Source organism: Pectinophora gossypiella, chromosome 5, assembly GCF_024362695.1.
Source record: "Pectinophora gossypiella chromosome 5, ilPecGoss1.1, whole genome shotgun sequence".
NCBI classification, from domain to species: Eukaryota; Metazoa; Arthropoda; class Insecta; order Lepidoptera; family Gelechiidae; genus Pectinophora; species Pectinophora gossypiella.
The window spans coordinates 13,504,405-13,523,898 of NC_065408.1; the positions used below are offsets into that span (position 1 = coordinate 13,504,405).

Genomic DNA, 19,494 nt, shown 5'->3' on the forward strand with positions numbered 1-19,494 from the left:
TCGATAATCTTTAAGAAGAATAATAGTTCAATTCATACCGAATGGGTTATGTATGAAGACTTTATTCTGTATGAAGATACTACTTCATGATACGTTAATTACGTTAGTGTGGTCAACAAGTTTCATTGAACAAATAGCAACGCATAATTAATACAGGGAAATAATTAAATACCGCATGGAGCCGTAGTAGCTCAGTTGGTAGAACGCTTGCCTCTCACTTTGAGGTCGCAGGTTCAAATCCAGCACAGGCCTAAACCAATGATTGTCGAATTTGATTTCGAGTTCATGTTTGGGTCATAAATGATTATCACGTGCTCAGCGGTAAAGGAAAACATCGTGAGGAAAGCCACTTTCCCGAGAAATGCATTTTCGGAGGTATTTATTTATTCATTTATTACATTTGCAACATAACAGAAATCCATATCGTTACAAACAAGTTTTCACATAATATATAAAACACATAAAATAAAACATACATAAACGCACGCCTATTTCCCAGCGGGGTCAGCAGACTGTGGAATCCCATTTACTTTCATCCTGACACGTTTCTCATGCTTCCTCCACATTCGTCAATCGTTTCATACACGCACGCCGGTTCAGAGTAGATGGTAAAACCTTTTCAAAAGACATCCTCAAATTGGTCAATGTACGTCCTTCTAGATCTTCCTCTGCCAGCCCTATCAAAAACCTTCGCCTTATATACCCCTTTCGTGAAATAATAAACAGTTATTAATAAGCCAAAACATTATATACATACTTCTTAACCTAAAGATAGTCAACCAGTCCATGTACGGTCAGGAGCGAAATTTGAAGTTCGAATTAAAAATGCTGCAAACCAATTTTTAAGCGATCATAAAACCAAAGAGGTTATCAATTTAAACCACAAAAAAAAAAGAGTAAAAGAGAAAAGAGGTATTTAAAAGAGTAAGAATATATTTTACATTAGTTACCTACAATATACATGTAAAAGAAGTGGATTTTAATCAGTAACATTAAGAAAACCTTGAATACTATTGACGCGTGAAAAGAGGCCTTACTTCTGACATAATAACAATGACACTTTTGTAATAAAGATATTATTATTTTCCTTGACGACAGCCTCCGTGGTCAAGTGGTCTTGCGACGGTAGGTACCTCTGATAATCCCAATTGGGAGATAGTCATAAGTTTGTGTTAGTCATGGTATGTTACGATTATGTTTCCGCTTGCGTTTCATATACTGCTTAGGTACCTCTTTTTTGGCATTTTGATTTAATTTAAAAAAAGGTTTTCATTGGTGCTAATTCCTGTAAATACCATCTAATTTTATTTTAAGTTATATCTGTCATTTTCTTATCCGCCGAAAAGGAAAGGGACGGGTAATCGACAAGCATAAAATTTATGGAACACACGTCAATTTTAAGCACAAATCTAAACCAACCGTCTAAAAATTTTACATCCATCAATAACCCGACACAGTTAAGTAAACATCACGTCAAACGGATTACATACCAGCGACGTACCTTTTGATTCGCCCGGGTTATTCATTCATTTACTCATTCTTCCTAAAATTAAGAGCTGTGAATCATCCGTCCCTTTCCTTTTCGACGGATATGAAAATGACGGATATAACTTAAAATAAAATTAGGCGGTGTCTGCAGGAATCGGGGCCATTATTACTTATTCAGCATAAATCAGCCAATGGTGCTAATTCCTGCAGACGCCATCTAATTTTATTTTAAGTTATACCTGTCATTTTCTTATCCGCCGAAAAGGAAAGGGACGGATGATTGACAGCTCTTAATAATAATTTTAGGAAGAATGAGTAAATGAATGAATAACCCGGGTCAATCAAAAAGGTATCTCGCTGGTATGCAAACCGTTTGACGTGTGCTGTCAACATAATTCGGTCGGGTTATTGGCCAATGTATTAGATTTTAGACGGTTGTTTTAGATTTGAGCTTAAAATTGAATTGTTCGATACATTTTATGCTTGTCGATTACCCGTCCCTTTCCATTTCGGCGGATAAGAAAATGACAGGTATAACTTAAAGTAAAATTAGGAGGTGTCTGCAGGAATCGGGGCTAATGCTCATTTAAAATTAGACTTTTTAGGCCGAATAATTATGTATTAATTACATGAAAAAATTTAATATTTGAACTTACTTATAAATGATACTTACATTTGTACGAGTTTGAAGAGATGTGTCTCATCCACGAGTAGATTTAGATCCCTGATGTCTACATAAAGCTTGTCTAACTGGGAATGTGCACTCGGTAGACCTGAAAACATTAAAATATATTTATTTTATTACAGAGTAATAAGGGACTTTCCAGGCTTCGTTCGCCAATAACAGCATAGATGGCGTTGTACAGCTTTAACGTGATAATTACCTATTTTCTCATTACACGGGTACATAATTATTCCAAAATACATTGTAATGGCAGAAGCATATATAAAAATAATTGTAGCTTGATATTTGGATCACATTATCTATAGAATTATGTTGCTACCTATATTGCTTCTCTTTATTTTGATCAGAATTGGTGGTGGAAGATGAAATTGTGTCTGGGTGTAATAAAAAGAGTCATTATTTATGTCTAAAAACAAAGATAAAAGATGCATATGTCTGTTATCTATGTTAAGGTTAAACGAAGAAAAATCTGTACAGCGCCATCTATAATGTTTTTTAAGTAACGTAGCCTGCTGGAAAGTCCGTCATAAAAAATAAAAAATAAAAATTAGTTTATTTATATAAATCAGTTACAATTTGCGAACAGGGGGGATAAAAAAGCCACATTGAAACAATTCATCTAAAAAACAATATGGCAATTTGACATTTGCGCATATAAAAGTAAATGCTCAATGTCAACAAATGTGAAATAGGATTATCGCTTTCTTAGATGAATTGCTTCGATGTGGCCTTTTTAACTTGGCAGCTCTTCCCGGTAAGTCATCAGATACTTGTATTGGAAATGACCTGCGACTTCTCTTAAAGCTACAATTTCCACAGATAATTTAAATACTACGCGTAACCCTAAAAATAATATAATTACCTAAGATCCTACTTATGGTAAAAGTAAATAAGATCTAAGTTGGACCACTCTATATGTAAATAATACGTGCCTAATTGCTTATTACCTACGGTATAAGTGTTATAACCCTTAAAAGTATTCATCATCATCATTAATTTAAGAGCCACACTCTAGTCGGTGTAGCATTCTCCATGCTACTTTTTTAGGGAAAAATAGGGCACTGGTTTCCCTCTTGCCTTCCGCCCCGCAGTACTCTGTCTGACGCGAGTGGGATGGCGTTCAGAGTAGTCTATTTCAAAGCCGTTCTAAGACTCCAGTCCTGCACCTCTGAATAGTACTGACAGTTACTGCTGCCCCCTGTCAGTTTCCAGGTTACAGTCCCTGTGACTTGTCCCTTCCTGCCTTGCCGTACCGATGGCACTTATAACTATTACGTCTGTATCATTTCGTGATTTACGAAAATAGAGTTATAAAATTAATATAATTAATACCTTTTTAATATAGTGTACGTAAAGATGTAGACAATTTATTATGGTTATATAAGTTTATATAAGTTTTTTGAAGGCTGCATAAACTGAAAACGTTTTATTTTGATGTTTAGTTTTTCGCATACCAAAATTATTATTATCAATAAAGACCTTATGAAAACAACGTAAAAGTTGTTTGTATTTCTTTTAGGTTTATGTACATACGTACAACACGTTCAATACTTACCAACCTTAATGGGATATTAATAAAACAGTGTATTCAGTTTTAATGAGTCATGTAATTAGGGTAATAAGAATTTAATTGGTATGCAATAATAACTAAATATATTTTTGTGAAATTGTGCGTAAGTAACATTGTATTCTACCTAAGATCCTACTTATGGTAAAAGTAAATAAGATCTAAGTTGGACCACTCTATATGTAAATAATACCACCAACCCGCATCATCAATTTAAGAGCCACGCTCTTGTCGGTGCAGCATTTTCCTTTCCAGTCTATCAAAGGCCAATTCCTTCCACGAGCAGCGTGGTGGAGTATGCTCCATACCCCCTCCGGTTGATTGAGGGGAGGCCTGTGCCCAGCAGTGGGACGTATATAGGCTGTTTATATAACATTGTATTGTCACGGGTTCGAATCGCGGCTCGGACTTTAAACGACTATATTCGACGATATACAGTTATATAAGAAACAGTCAGTCAGTCAGTTATCCCGTCAAGGAATTGGCCTTTGATAGACTGGAAAGGAAAATGCTGCACCGACAAGAGCGTGGCTCTTAAATTGATGATGATGATACAGTTATATATCACGTGGTTTTCAGGACATGTACCCGGTTATTGGCAATAGGCTCGCCCTCTATAACATAAGACTTTAAGACTAAACCTTACTGACGAGCAGTGGGTATATACCTACTGTACAGCTCTACCCTTTCGGGGATACAGGCGTGATACTATAGTATATTAGAAATGTAAATGTGCTTGGTCATGAGATGGAATTAAAAAGCACCCAAAGACTTGTTAAGCCAAACAAATATCAAACTTGATTTTTTGCAACTACCAACCTACTCGTATACTCACACACGCATACACACATTCACCACACCACACGCACATAAACCACATACACTTTTACACTTTACCCTCTTTTTTTTACTTTGATACCGTAATGTTACCAATGTCTAATCTTTTTCTGTCGTGTAGGTTGTGAGTAGGATTACCAACCTCATCAACCCTGGTGTCAGGGTTACTATTGAGCCGCCAAAGGCCTCTGACATGACTCATGACTAACTAATTAGTCTATAAGTACATAGATTGTTTGGGAGACAGGGTTTCAAGGCATAATTGAAAAACTTATTTCAATAAACGTTATTATTATTATTATTTTGTGACGTAATTTCTCCTGTACATAGTAATAAAAATTGTAATTGCCTTAATCACACTCTTTGTAAGACGTGTTTGATGCGATAACAATATAATAAAACCGATGGATTGGCCACGATTGCCTGCAAAAGCACTAACAGTGGCCAAAGCAAGAAATCGATTTAAACAGCCACACTAAAATCAAAACACTGATGAAATATTTTTATAGGTAGATATCAGGAATTACGTAGGTTAAACTCACGTATTAGACGTATACAGGGCGTTAGTGACATCGTAACGAATACTGAGGGGGATGATTCAGATCATGATTCTGAGTTAATATCAAGTGGACTTTTGAAATTGTGGAACTTTCCATCGCAAAGTTCATGATTTTTTTTATTTTCAGTTCTGTATTTTTGCGATGTGAAATTCTTCTTGATATTAACTCAGGATCCTGTATCAGAATAGTACAGAATAATTTGAAATTTTCCACGCAAGTTAACAAATCCCTTCTCCTCCTTTTCTCTTCTTTTCCTTATTCTTTTTCCTTTTTTTAGGTACTTACTTAATTCCTTAATGTTTAATACAGACATTATCTATAATATTGTACGTCCGACATGGACATGCTGTTGAGACAAATTTTATAATGTTTGACACCTGCATGTATGTACCTACACAGCTTCACAATAAATGTTTCTTATTCTTAAGTTTCTTATTCTTACCAAGATGGCAAGGCAAACTAAGAATATGACATGCCATGCAACATGAAGGAGATAAATGCATGCATGCATCCTTGCCGTCTTCGATAACGGCGACTGTTACTGCATTTCATTAAGTAGTTTTAGCTAACTCTAACATGACTAATATGACCTATATATAGTCATGTTAGAGTTATATGTTAGCTCTATTTGTATAGAGTTACCTACAGCAACGTTTTACCGTCGCCGCGTCGTATGACTAAATTAAGTCATTATTTAAAGTCATCGGTGTAATGTGAATAAATAATCATTTGTTATGATTATAACTAAATATAAATTGAAGCATACTTGTATTTACGCTATAGACACAAAGGAGACAGGTAATTTACCCTACCTACTGATTGCATATAGGGTAGGTTATGTATATTTTAATCATGTTTTACTCGTAACAATAGAGTTGTAGTAACGTTATATATATTATAATGGTGCTGATTCCTGTAGACACCTACAAATTTACACTGCTTCCTAAGATGCAGGTAAACCTAGTTTAGGAGGCAGAGTATATCTTTTGTAATGTCAAAACGGCTAGTAAGTATGTAAGAAATTCTGTAACTTGTAATTTTTGGTCAAATAAACATTTTATTATTATTATTAATTTCACTTACATTATAAACTCACGCCTATTTCCCACCGGGGTAAGCAGCTAAGGAATTCCATTTGCTTCGATCCTGACACACTTCTCTTGTTTCCTCGACATTCATCAATCGTTTCATACACGCACGCCTATTCAGAGTAGATCGTGCTGAACCTAAACTAATACTAATTAACTAATTTAACTTCTCTCTTTATTTAAGAGCTGCGCTCTTGTCAGTGGAGCAATCGCAATTCCTCCCTTCTTCCCGCCAAATCCTTCACGTCCTGATACGACACGACCTGCACCTTCTCTTTTATTTGTTTCATAAATGTTCTCCTAGGTCTACCCCTTTCCCTCTTCCCTTCAATTTTTCCTTCTATGATGTTTGTTATAAATGAATTTAACTTAATAAAGTAATTTTAAGTCCGTCTCTTTTCTTTTTGGGTGGATATCGTCGCTGATATTGTAAACTGATATATCTGCAAGTTTTGGCGAAACTGATTTGCACCTTTTGCAATTGTCTATAAAACACAAATCACTTTAGCAAAAAAATACAGATACGTCAGTTAGCAAAGTCAGCCACGAAGTAGGTATATGTAAATCCGTGTTGCAGATCTTTAGGCCACGATATGATAGTTGAGGAAAAAGCTATAGTATCGCTAGTGTCGATAATATCGATCGATATGATGTTATATAGTGATATCGTATAGATAGTTTTAAAACGATCGAACACCAATACTGTCGATAATACTGTATTGCTGTGGTAGTATTTAACAAAATGAGCTATCGACTTTGATAATCTTTAAGGTCAACTATATAGTTTGAATATCGGTAACAATATTATGTAGATATATCATTATCAATCACGATATCTCAGAAACTACAACTACTAGGAGTCTCCAATTTATCATGGGGGTTCCTTTAAAGATGTAGATGCTTACCAAAACGAGATTTTGCGAAATTCATCCCCCAAGTGGTTAAGAAAGGGGTTGAAAGTTTGTATGAAACTTTGTCGCAGGCGGACATTTAGTATATAAACATAAATCTTACCTAATAACAAGACGGTAGCGATGATATACATAAAACTGCTGCTTATTCTATGACTAGATGCGCCCGCGCACGGGAAGAATACTGCTCCACGCGCCATCTTGCGAATTTTACTATCTGTGGACAAAGAAAAATCAAATCAAAACGATGGAAAAAATATAATATCTATTTATTAGTTAACTTATTCATTAATACCTCTGTAAAGTATAGGAATCTAAAACAATAAATACACAATTATACTCGCTCCTTGTTCGAGAGGTTTTTAACAGTGTAGTCTACGTCTTATGCTCCAGCATCGTCACAATTTTCAAAGCTCATATCCAAAGCTAAAAAAAAAAAAGTTAGTTTCCCGCTTCCTGAACGCAGCTGTCAACTAATGGCATTACGGTTTTTGTGCACCGGCGCGTCACTTCGCCTCCGTAAATAAACTAATTGAAAACCAATATTTAATACAAAAACATGATTGATATAGTGCGAAAAATCTGTTACTTACATAATCAAGTACTTTTTTCTCTAAAAAAGCTAGAAACAGTACCAAAGAAAAAATGTGGACGACGACGAGCGTAAGTTCTTTTTGATAAAACAAAATGTGGATTAAACTGGTAAGTCTTAACATTATCCATCAACTAAAACAAGAGAAGATATAATTATGATCAATTCAATTTAATTCCTTTTATTGTCGAAAACAAATTACTTTTTTTGAGGTTATAATTTTATAATCCTAACATTCGAAGAAGTAACTTAAGTTGGTACTTATTACTAATAAAAGTAACTAGTTTTATTAACAGAAATAATAATAATATTAAAATTGTATCGTGTTCGTGTTATAACAGTGATTTAAAAGTTATACTTTATTCCGATGTTGATGTTGTTTAAATTCGCCTTATATAAGGCAGGCAAAGATCTGAGGACTATACAGTCTGGACTTTAGTAATTTAATATTCGAAAATCACGATCAAAATAGGCCTAAGCCTTGTCTTCAGTCCCTGATTGCCGCGTTTTTATTTTCATCTGTCAAAAAAAAAAAAATTTTTTTTGTTTCTTTTTGTAATTCGTGTTCTTGGCTTATGTTGCGGTTCATAACTTACTATCAGCGAATGAAATGAGAAGTTTTATTATAAAACAAAGAGAACCAGTGAAATATAACCGCAGAATGGCATAGAAAAGTAAATAATTAACTCGGAAATAATTTGACAAGTTCAGATAATTAGATGACAGAAGCACTTCATGTTTACCCTGTTCATCAAGAAGTACCCATGACACAGTAGTACTCGATATCACAGAGGTCATCTACACCATTGGTAGACAAGATACATAACTTATTCAAGATAACACTTAAAACATTTAGAGAATTATAATAGGTTTACTACAGGATAACCATACTTAAAAATGACATTATATATGTATATTATAACAGTACATAATCCCTTCTCACAGTCTCTGTTAAGTGGTGTTAATAATGTTATCTTCTCCGAATGATACTTACAATATAAGATGATGATAATATACCCTAACAATAAAAACAGAAAGAGTGTTAAGAGAGTACAGGCAAAAGATAGCCTTATTATAGTAAGCAATTTCTTCCAAATTACTCTAATCTTATTATAATTCAAGCTTCCAACGTATGGGTGATGATTATTGGTACCAACCTAACCAACAAGAGAACACCACTTGGAGAGTCACCTAGTTAAGCACTAGTAGTGAACTGTCTGACTAGAGAATAGACAGACTATTTGTTTCCTTTTAGAGCTATCACAATAGAGGATAGACAATGGACTTGATGTATCAACCCTATTAACATAAAAATCAACCACTAAGACTGTTGCAAAGCGCAAATATACCTATGCCTTATTTTAATACCTAGAGCTATCATTTAGCGGATGGACAGTGGACTTGATGGTACCAACTTAATGTAGATAAGAGCTATCACTAGGAAGTTTGCCATTGCTAAGCGCTAATATACCTATTTTACATTTCCATACCTAGAGCTATCACTTAGAGGAAAGACAATGGACTTAAAGGCACAATGCACATAAGAGCTACCATTAGGAAGGTTGCCATTGATAAGCGCTAATATACCTATTTGTCATTTCCATACCTAGAGCTATCACTTAGAGGATAGACAATATACTTGAAGGTATCAATGTAATGAACATAAGAGCTATCACTAGGAAGTTTGCCATTGCTAAGCGCTAATATACCTATTTTACATTTCCATACCTAGAGCTATCACTTAGAGGATAGACAATGGACTTAAAGGCACAATGCACATAAGAGCTACCATTAGGAAGGTCGCCACTGACAAGCGCTAACATACCTATTTCTCATTTCCATACTTAGAGCTATCACTTAGAGGATAGACAATGGACTTGATGGTATCAACCTAATTAACAAAAGATCTACCACCAGGAAGGTCGCCATTGCCAAGCGCTAATATACCTATTTATCATTTCCATACCTAGAGCTATCACTTAGAGGATAGACAATGGACTTGAAGGTATCAACACAATGAATGTAAGAGCTACCACTAAGAAAGTCGCCATTGACAAGCGCTAATATACCTATTTCTCATTTCCATACTTAGAGCTATCACTTAGAGGATAGACAATGGACTTGATGGTATGAACCCTATTAACATAAGAGCTACCACGATTATGGTCGGCATTGGCAAGCGCTATATACCTATTTCTCATTTCCATACTTAGAGCTATCACTTAGAGGATAGACAATGGACTTTATGGTATGAACCCTATTAATATAAGAGCTACCACGATTATGGTCGGCATTATCAAGCGCTATATACCTATTTCTCATTTCCATACCTAGAGCTATCACTTAGAGGATAGACAATGGACTTGATGGTATCAACTCAAATAACATAAAGCTACCACTACAAGTATCGCCTTTTGCTAAACGCTAGTAGATAGCTAGAACATAGACCAACTATTTTTTATACTTTTATTTCCATGTTTGGTTTGTCACTTGAGGAATCGAAGATAAACCATTGAATTGTCGGGGCTTACCTACCCATGTTGAAACTCAAGATTAGACTAATGCTGAGAAACAATAGACTATTATGTCAAATTGATTATTATAAAATAATGAGAGTACAAATTCTGAAGAAATAACCGACAATTCAAAACCTAAAAGCCTCTGTTCTATTAATCAACCTCATCATCACAGGCCTTTACATCTTTATCAGATGATTCAACTGTGCTAGAAATCAAAGTATTAATAGTATGTAATGTCAGAGATTACTTTCAAAAGAGATAACTGTACACAAGACATGGTTAGAGAATACTGCTATTAAATTCTTTCAACCAACATCATAAAATTCAAATAGCACATAAATAATAATGAATAACATTGCCCGAAGAGTGAGTAAACGAGATAGCAACAGGATCTGTGGAACAGAGACAACAGTATCAGCAGGCAGCCCCACAGCCAACAGCATGAACAGAAAGCCCACAAGGAACAGTATCAGCAGGCCGCCCCACAGCCAGCAATAAAAGCAGTGATGCAACCAGTCATGATCAGCAGTGCCATAACCAGCAGTACCAGCAGCCCTACAGCCAGCAGTAGTAGCAGAGCTACAACCAGATGTATTAGCAGTCTCACAGCCATTAGTATCAACAGTGGCCCAGGCAGCAAGGCCGTTTAAGAATAGTACCTCATGAGGAGGAAGAATTCCCTATAAAGTTAGGTTAGGTTAGGAAAGTTTATATTAGGAAAATTTGCACAAGCAAATATACCTACCTTTATGATATTAACTTTTTCAAAATTCTGGTAAAATTAATTCCGAATGTCTATCACTAAAAGTTAGCATTATCATTAAGACATGGGTTTCAAATCCTGTCTTTGTTAATCAGGAATAACAATACTAATCTCAGTATAAATTGAGGTACCTACCTGATAATATTATAACTTCAATGAAAATTTCCTTCAAGTATTACATTCGAAATTGTAAAATATTGATACCTAGTTCGGTTAGATAGAATAGTTGCCCTTTTTATTATTAACTCATAGGTGAAAAGGAAGGAAAAATAGTTCATTATTAACATATAACTTACATCACCATTAGCGTTTTCTCTAAATTATGTTGTTGTAGATTTATTATGTTGTTGCTGATCAGCCCAAAACACAGCTTACAATTAATATAAAAATTACAACAATAATGTCCCTCCACTTAATCAATCGGAACCAAACTGCAGTGGAGAAGTAACAATAATATTTTCATGATAAATATATGTTTATCCTATTTTTCCAGTAGGTAAATAATAGGACGTTAGTATTACTGTCCTAAAAACAAATTCAATAATTATTACACTAAAGAGATAGCTGCGTAAACAATGTTACGTGTGTTAATGTGTTGTGTGTACGTTGTTCTATCATCTGATTGGTGGGTGAAAGGTTGTATAGAGGAATAGGAAAAATCCACAACAAGTTTTATTTATTATTACCACATAAAAAATTATACTAAATGTTATTACCAAGCCCATATGGTCGATATTAGGTAATACACAATAACGTGGGCTCAGGTAATCTATTTTAATAAAAACAAAATCTTAATTATTCCGAAGATAATTATCACACAAGTACATAATGTAAATGCACTTCCCCTCTTTATACTTTCAGCCTCATTTAACAATATCTTATAATAAAGAGGAAAGTTTAGTTCAGTGGTTCTGAATATTTTAATGAAAAAGGTCATTTGAATAAATGTATCGAAATTCTTACTTGCACTTATATTTGTATTTTCTCTAATCAATTTGACATGTTGTCTTGGGATTCATTTAACTACTCAATGTCGACAACAATTGCCAACTTAGCACAGGATGTTACAATCAATCTTGTGTCTGGGTGCCCTCGTCATTACCCGTTCTTCTTTATGTATTTCTTCTTCTTTTATGTATGTAAACAAATAATGTGTAACTTTGATAACTATTGTAGCCCTTGGTGTGCCAATGAAAAATGAGTGTTATACTATATGATGAAGTCTCACAGTCCTTTCGACTATAACTATCGTTGTTGTTCAAGAGCTTCGGAAATGTGCTCTATGGTGAGGTCCCTGTGAGGCTCTTATAGCCAATCTTGATGTTGAGCTCCATCAGAAATTTGTTCTTGTGTAGTTCTTTTGTTGTGAAATTGATAGTAATGTGAAATAGGTATTTAATGTACTTGCTCAACTTCAACTTTATTATTTAGAACTATGTATCTATTCTAGTACAGTATAGTATAACCATATATAACATACATAATATCGATTCCATTCTTGAGAACTGGTGAAACTTGTTTAGCGAACAGTTATTATTCTTATTGTTTTTTACATGATAATATCAAAACGTTTGGTGGAACGCCGCGCTGAGTTTATCAGGAGACGGCTGTGCCTCTGACTGCCTTTATTGGGATTAAAGTCATGGGCAGCTTAATTAGCTTTTGTGATAACAATGTATGTACTTTATTCATTAATGAATAATCATATTATTGGTACTCGTTTCAATTTAAATGTTTCATTCCCAACTAAACTTTGAACATCTACACTGTTAAAAACCTCTCGAACAAGGAGCGAGTATAATTATGAGATTAAACGAACTTACCTGTAAGTGAAGTTCTATCTCAATTATACGAAGCTCCTTGTTCGAGAGGACTCCCTCCCTTCAATTTTAATATCCCGCCCTAAAGCTTCCACAGGTGATGGAGTTGTCCATGAAACATGCTTTAAACATAATGCCATTAGTTGACAGCTGCGTTCAGGAAGCGGGAAACTAACTTTTTTTTTTTAGCTTTGGATATGAGCTTTGAAAATTGTGACGATGCTGGAGCATAAGACGTAGACTACACTGTTAAAAACCTCTCGAACAAGGAGCTTCGTATAATTGAGATAGAACTTCACTTACAGGTAAGTTCGTTTAATCTCATAATTTTACCGTTTAAAGTTCATAAACAACTATTCCTGACCCTTCACGTTCCTGACTATTGGAAACAATTTGACAAACATTGTTGTTACAGTACGTACCACATAACTAAAATATTACAACTATTACATAACAACAAAAAAATAACAAGTAAAAAAGGGTAGTAACTAAAACTAGTAGATGCAATTTAGTATTAGTAAAAACCTCTTTGGTAAATCGAATATTTAAAAAAACGGACAGGGGCTTAAAAAGGCCACATCAAAGCAATTCATCTAAAAAGCAATATTGCTATTAGAAATTTGTGTGTATTGCGCACTTTCTTTTATAAACGCAAATGTCAAATTGCAATATTGCTTTTCTAGATGAATTGCAACAATGTGGCTATTTTAGACCTCTATATAGTCAGATTAAACTCACTGTAGACAAAACCACAAGACATCAATAAACCACTCGTCTATTTAATTCGACTGCTTTCTCGCATCTCAAACGAGCAGAGACTATGAAGTCAAGTCCAAAAATATTATAAGTACTGTCTTATATGTATTGTGCATGTGTACAACAAAATCTTAATGCGGAAAAGTTAATAACAATGGCTTGTGATAGATACCTACTGGTAATATGATTGAATGACAATGTACAGTAAACGAGTTATCCATTGACGCATTAAATGACAACTATGTAAAATATTTAACATTATTACGTCGATAAATTGCCTGTAACTACACATTGTATAAACTGCAGCATTGTTTTATACTGAAACATAATAATATTGTTTATAACTCTATTCATATTGTATTACCATATTGTTATGACACTTACATAAAGTAATTAAAAAATATATGATTACTCAATTATTTTACTTTATTGAATGATGGAGAAAGTCACGTAGAAGAAAGATGTTGGAAGGGCCAAGTCAGCGCGGAACTCGCGCCATACAAGTATGAGCAAATAGTTCATTTGCACTCCACTCGTCCGCAAACTACACGACACACGGAGCTCCGCGATAATATATTAAAAGGTTGTGCATTATAACCTGCAGGGCAAAAAATCAATTATCGACTATCATGCAAGAAGATCCCTTCTTACCACAGGAAAGAAAAAAACCTTAGTATGATCGGCTAATTATAAAAAAAAAACTTGTATGCAGTATTATACGAAAAGTAATGATAAAATTGCAACCTATCATAAAATAGGTATACATTACCGGTAAAGTGGCTATGGAATTTGAGACTCAGTAAAGCTAGCGTAGTTATCTGTTTGCAGGAGTAGTAGTAAATACAAGACAGTGGGGTTTAACCGGCGAGCGGTTCTCATACAAAAGGCGCGTCAGGGCTTTTCCATCCCCCTTCTTCTATTCCGTGAAGAAAATAATTATATTTTATTTTTCTTTGTTATGTAAAAATAATTTAGTAACACTTACAATAATTGATAGTAATCAAAACACCAATAACAATACGCTTGTAAAAAGCATGTAGAAAGAATTACATAACCTTAGCAATATGGCTGCCTTTGCTAACACCAAACTGATTATATTTGTTTGTTTGTAATTCTCCATCACCCCGCTGCTCCACTGCGGTTTGGTGGAGAATTACATATTACGTACCTATTAATAATACGCTAGTTTCCAACTAGTCAAATCAGTTACTTTTTACTAAACGTCAAAACACGAAAATACTATGGAATTTGTAAAACCACATTGTGACGTCATAGAAAACGTGTTGAAATGTCGGAGTTATTATTACGTTTTCCTGATTAAAATTCATAAATAAGTTAAATAGAAAAAAGAAAACGTTGTTCTCTGTTTTAGATCTGTCTTTATTTAAAATCAGAATTTCATAATTTATCTTGACCCTAGTGCACGACCGAATTACGTTAGAAAACCTACGTACACATGAATGAATTCAGTTCGAAACTAAAAAGAGTCAGTTTTTTTATCTAGTCAAGATAACTAAAAGGTCATAATAAAAAACAAACAACAAGATTATGAATAAATGCACCGCTTTTATCGCATTTAAGGAAAACAGCAAATAATTTATTAGTACCAGATACATTGTACTCACGGCACAAAAAAATAAACCTTTAACAACGTACACTTCTCATCAAAAAAATCGAAACACTTCCGTTTTCATTGTTTCTGTCCGAATTTAACACAAAAAAGAATTCATACGATGAAAAAAAATACATAAATGTATAGCTGGCAGTTTGGCCATTACAGTAATAAGCGAAAATTCTAAATTCAAAATTAGAATTTCATTTGTTTATCTTATAAACGAAATGAATCACTGTTTTGAGACAAATGTGTGTTTAGGGTTGGAGTACATTTAGCGTTTAAAAACTAAAAATTGGCGCCTATCCTTAAACTTTTTGTTTTTTATTTCAATACTGTGACTTTGGGACGTCTGAAAAAAGGTTTTTTTTCTAAAACGTATGGATACTTCGCCCACAGAAGCCGCCCAAGTTGTGGCATTGCTGGATTCTGGCCTTAGTCAGCGTGTTGTGGCTGCAAGACTGCATCTAAGCCTGTCATCTGTTCATAGAGTCTATAAACGTTATCGGGAGACTGGTTTGTTTACGCGCCGTTCAGGATCTGGCAGGAATCGGGTCACTTCTGAGCGAGATGATCGATTTATTGTAACAACTTCTTTAAGAAATCGACGCCTTAACGCTTTTCAACTGCAGCAGCGGCTTCGTGTTGTACGAAGGGTGGCTGTAAGTGACTCTACAATTAGAAGAAGGTTGAAGGATCGTGGACTGGTACCGCATAAGCCAGCAAATGGGCCGAAATTAACTGCAGACCATCGAAGAGCGCGCCTTAACTTTGCACGTGAGCACCTAAATTGGTCATACCTACAGTGGAGCAAAGTTCTCTTTTCTGATGAGTGTAAAATTATGCTGTATGGTAACGACGGAAGGAACAAGGTCTACAGAAGAGACGGAGAACGCTATGCACAATGCTGCATTGAAGAAAAGGTCAGCTATGGTGGCGGTTCGTGGACGGTTTGGGGAGGAATCAGCGCCGACGGTAAGACAGAGCTTGCTTTCGTGTCTGGGCCACGTCTGCCTGCACTAAACTGTCATCGGTACGTCGAAGAGTGTCTCGAGCCTCATGTGATGCCCTATGCACATTTTATTGGCAACGGCTTCATATTCATGCACGACAATGCTAGGGCTCACACCGCGGGCGTCGTACGAGATTATCTTAACGAAGTCGATATCTCTATTATGGAATGGCCAGCAAGAAGCCCGGACATGAATCCCATTGAACATCTGTGGGATGAATTAAAGAGACGAATTCGAGCAAGAGATCCTGCCCCAGAAACACTTAGCCAGCTGCAAGATGCAATCCAAGAGGAATGGGACAATATAACACAGCATGTGATCGTGACTCTCATCCGATCGATGAAGAACCGTATGGAAGCAGTAATTAGAGCTCGGGGAGGGAATACAAGTTATTAAATAAACGTTTTTTAGCTTTTTTTTTTCATTTACGTGTGTTGTTTTATCCATTTCCTTTATACTCCATACGGAATAAAAATGACTCATTTAACAAAATACGAAACCTATGAAAAATTCATTTAAATTTAGAACATTAACATTAAGATTTGATAAGCTCATATTACTCACTATTAAACGACATTTAACATTTATTCCTAAATGTACACATTTTTCTGATAATCCTGACAAAACGTAAACTTGCAAGGTGTTTCGATTTTTTTGATGAGAAGTGTATTTGTACCAACTCTACGACAGACGACAACCATAACAAGGGGGAAAATCTTACTTTCCTGTCTTTGGTTTTTTCCTCATCAAACGGAGAGTTGTACGAACGTGGACTTAAGGAGTACCACGGTTATCCACGGCTATTTAGTGGAGATGTCAGGGTTCGTATTAAAGACATTTGTCAGAAATTTCATTCTAACCGAAAGCCTTTAACCACGTAAGTTTTTTTTCCCCTTAGATAATAAGCACTTTTTGTGGTGTTTAGGTATCATTTTAGGAAGGTATGCCAGCGAAGCCTTAGTTGGCTAGATCCTGCGGCAGCCTCCTTCTTAGTCTTAGTTGTGTGTGCTCATCCATGTGCGGCCTAGCCAAAATATTAGGATGGGCTGTTTTTGTAGGAGCAGTAAGTAAGTAAAAGTAAAAAACCTAGAAGATCAGGCGTAGTCGTGGCGCAGGGTGGTGGAGTATACCCCCTCTAGTTGACTGCGGGGGGGCCTGTGCCCAGCAGTGGGACATTATATAGGTTATTTATGATTTGTCATTTACTGAACGTAGCAAAACAAAGTTGATTTTCTTAGACTGTTTCCAACGAATCAACTCCGCAACCGGCGGCGCCTCAATAAAGATAATAAGAATTCATGTATTTCAGGCAACCAAGCCCATAGATTTACATAACTTTCGAATAATATATCATTTAAGAACTGCACATGATATTATTTCATATTTATTATGTTGGCACTTTTCGTGCCGCTTCAATGGCGCACGATGTTACAGACACGAATATAAAAAATAACAAGTGACTAAATGATAATAATGAGATATTATTATGAATAGGACAATACCTGGTCGTGGCGTGACACCTGCGTAAATGAACCAACAGATGTTTAACAGAAATTCGATACGTAATATTTTCAATTCGAGTTATATCATGCGAAATTTATGGACTCGTAAAAAATAACAACTGTTGTACCTAACCACATTTATGGCGTTTCTAGTTTCTACTATCGATAAAATTGGAGTGGAATTCTAGAAAACTTTTAACAATTACAGATTAGTATGTAACCTTGGCTTTGGTTATCGTTCTGGGCGCGATTAAGGACAAAAGATGCAATCGTGCCTTACAGGCGATTTGATAGCCACACTACCATACTAACATATATTTTTTATAGATATGAAGAAAGTTACCTTCTGATACAGGTGTTTCTAACTTAACAGAGCGTCACAATTACAACTACTGGATATTGCAACAATGTACTAAGATTATAAACATAAACCGCGTATCCATCTTAGATTTTTTATCAAAAGTAGCTGCAAATTGTCTTCCGATCACTTGTGGTATTGCCCATTAGGTACGGACTCAAGTGTATGTATTACCTACTTATGTATGTGAATTTAAATACTGGGTATTCCACTCATCACACATCACTAATTTAAGAGCCACGCTCTTGTCGGTGTAGCATTCTTGTCTAAAATACTCTTCATGCTACTTTTCTTAGCGAAAAATAAGAGTCTTTCGCCCCGCAGTACTCTGTCAGACGCGAGTGGGATGGCGCCCAGAGTAGTCTGTTTCAAAGCCGTATTAAACTTTCTGTCCTCCGCCTCTGAATAGTACTGCTGCCCTCTGTCAGGTTCCAGGTTACAGTCCCTGTGACTTGCCCCTTCCGTTCTGCATTGCCGTACCGATGGCTCCCATCTCCGCCTCTGCAACCGTTGAGGTCTTCACCCGTATCCCTGGGCAAGGGTTCTACGTTATACCCCATGGGCCTGGATCCCTATCCGAACACGGTTATCATCTCACTCTGGTCTACTGAAGTAAAAGTCGCTCTCCTCCGCTGCAAGGACGCGCCGAACAGGATTTGTGCCAGGGTTGGGTTTTCCACTAAAGAGGACAAATATCTTAAGCCGAATATTTGTATATGTTCCATTAGAAAAAAAAATAAAAAAATAATAATAAAAAAGTTTATTTAGGTAAAATCTACGACACACATATACATTGGTGCCGATTCCGGCAGGCAAACTTAAATTTAAATTAGCTAAGATTACGGTTTAAATGTCAAAAACTGGATTTGTATTCTGGCGGCACATTTTAGTTGACGCCTAATCTTAAATTTAGGAATGACGTTTCTAAATTACTCAATTTAGGTTTAGGCGACAAAAAGCTATTCTAGCAAACATTTCATTTGACGTTAAACTCTTATTCTAAATTAATTTTATACGGTTTTTTAAACTTGCCGGATAAAATTAAACATCTTAAAATTAAGTACATGAATCAGTTTTTCGGCACTTTTTGGGCGCTTTTTGTGAATTCCGGCCACTGATTTCACCTGCAGATCATTAGGAAGACCTTGCCGCTCTCAAAATAGCTTAAATAGCGATAAAGAATCTTCTAAATATACGAACAGAAGGATGAACGAGAAATATTTGTTTTACGTCGTTTACCGCCCAAGACCAGTAAAAGAAAGAAGACGGCGAGGAGGCCCCATCGAAACAAAAGACTCTTAGCTGGTATGATGATGTCACTGGCATGATTATCATCTTCAAAGTTAATCCAAACATTTATCTAAGAGGACAATCTAATTGTGTCAATCTTAAACACTACTTTCAACTGGACCGTGTGGTGGAT

General features: G+C 35.5%; 1 protein-coding gene across 4 annotated transcripts in view; it reads right to left on the reverse strand.

Annotated features, from left to right (window-relative positions):
• The window catches only part of LOC126367052 (cystinosin homolog), an 83,548-nt gene that overhangs the window by 14,259 nt on the left and 49,795 nt on the right, over positions 1-19,494 (reverse strand). For all 4 annotated transcript variants that reach the window (XM_050010443.1, XM_050010442.1, XM_050010444.1 and 1 more), the window contains 2 exons: positions 7,240-7,353; positions 2,162-2,261 (listed from right to left, as the gene is read on the reverse strand). In XM_050010443.1, coding sequence (XP_049866400.1) covers positions 2,162-2,261; positions 7,240-7,336 — 197 coding nt within the window. In that variant the 5' untranslated portion in view covers positions 7,337-7,353. The remainder of the gene's footprint in view (positions 1-2,161; positions 2,262-7,239; positions 7,354-19,494) is intronic.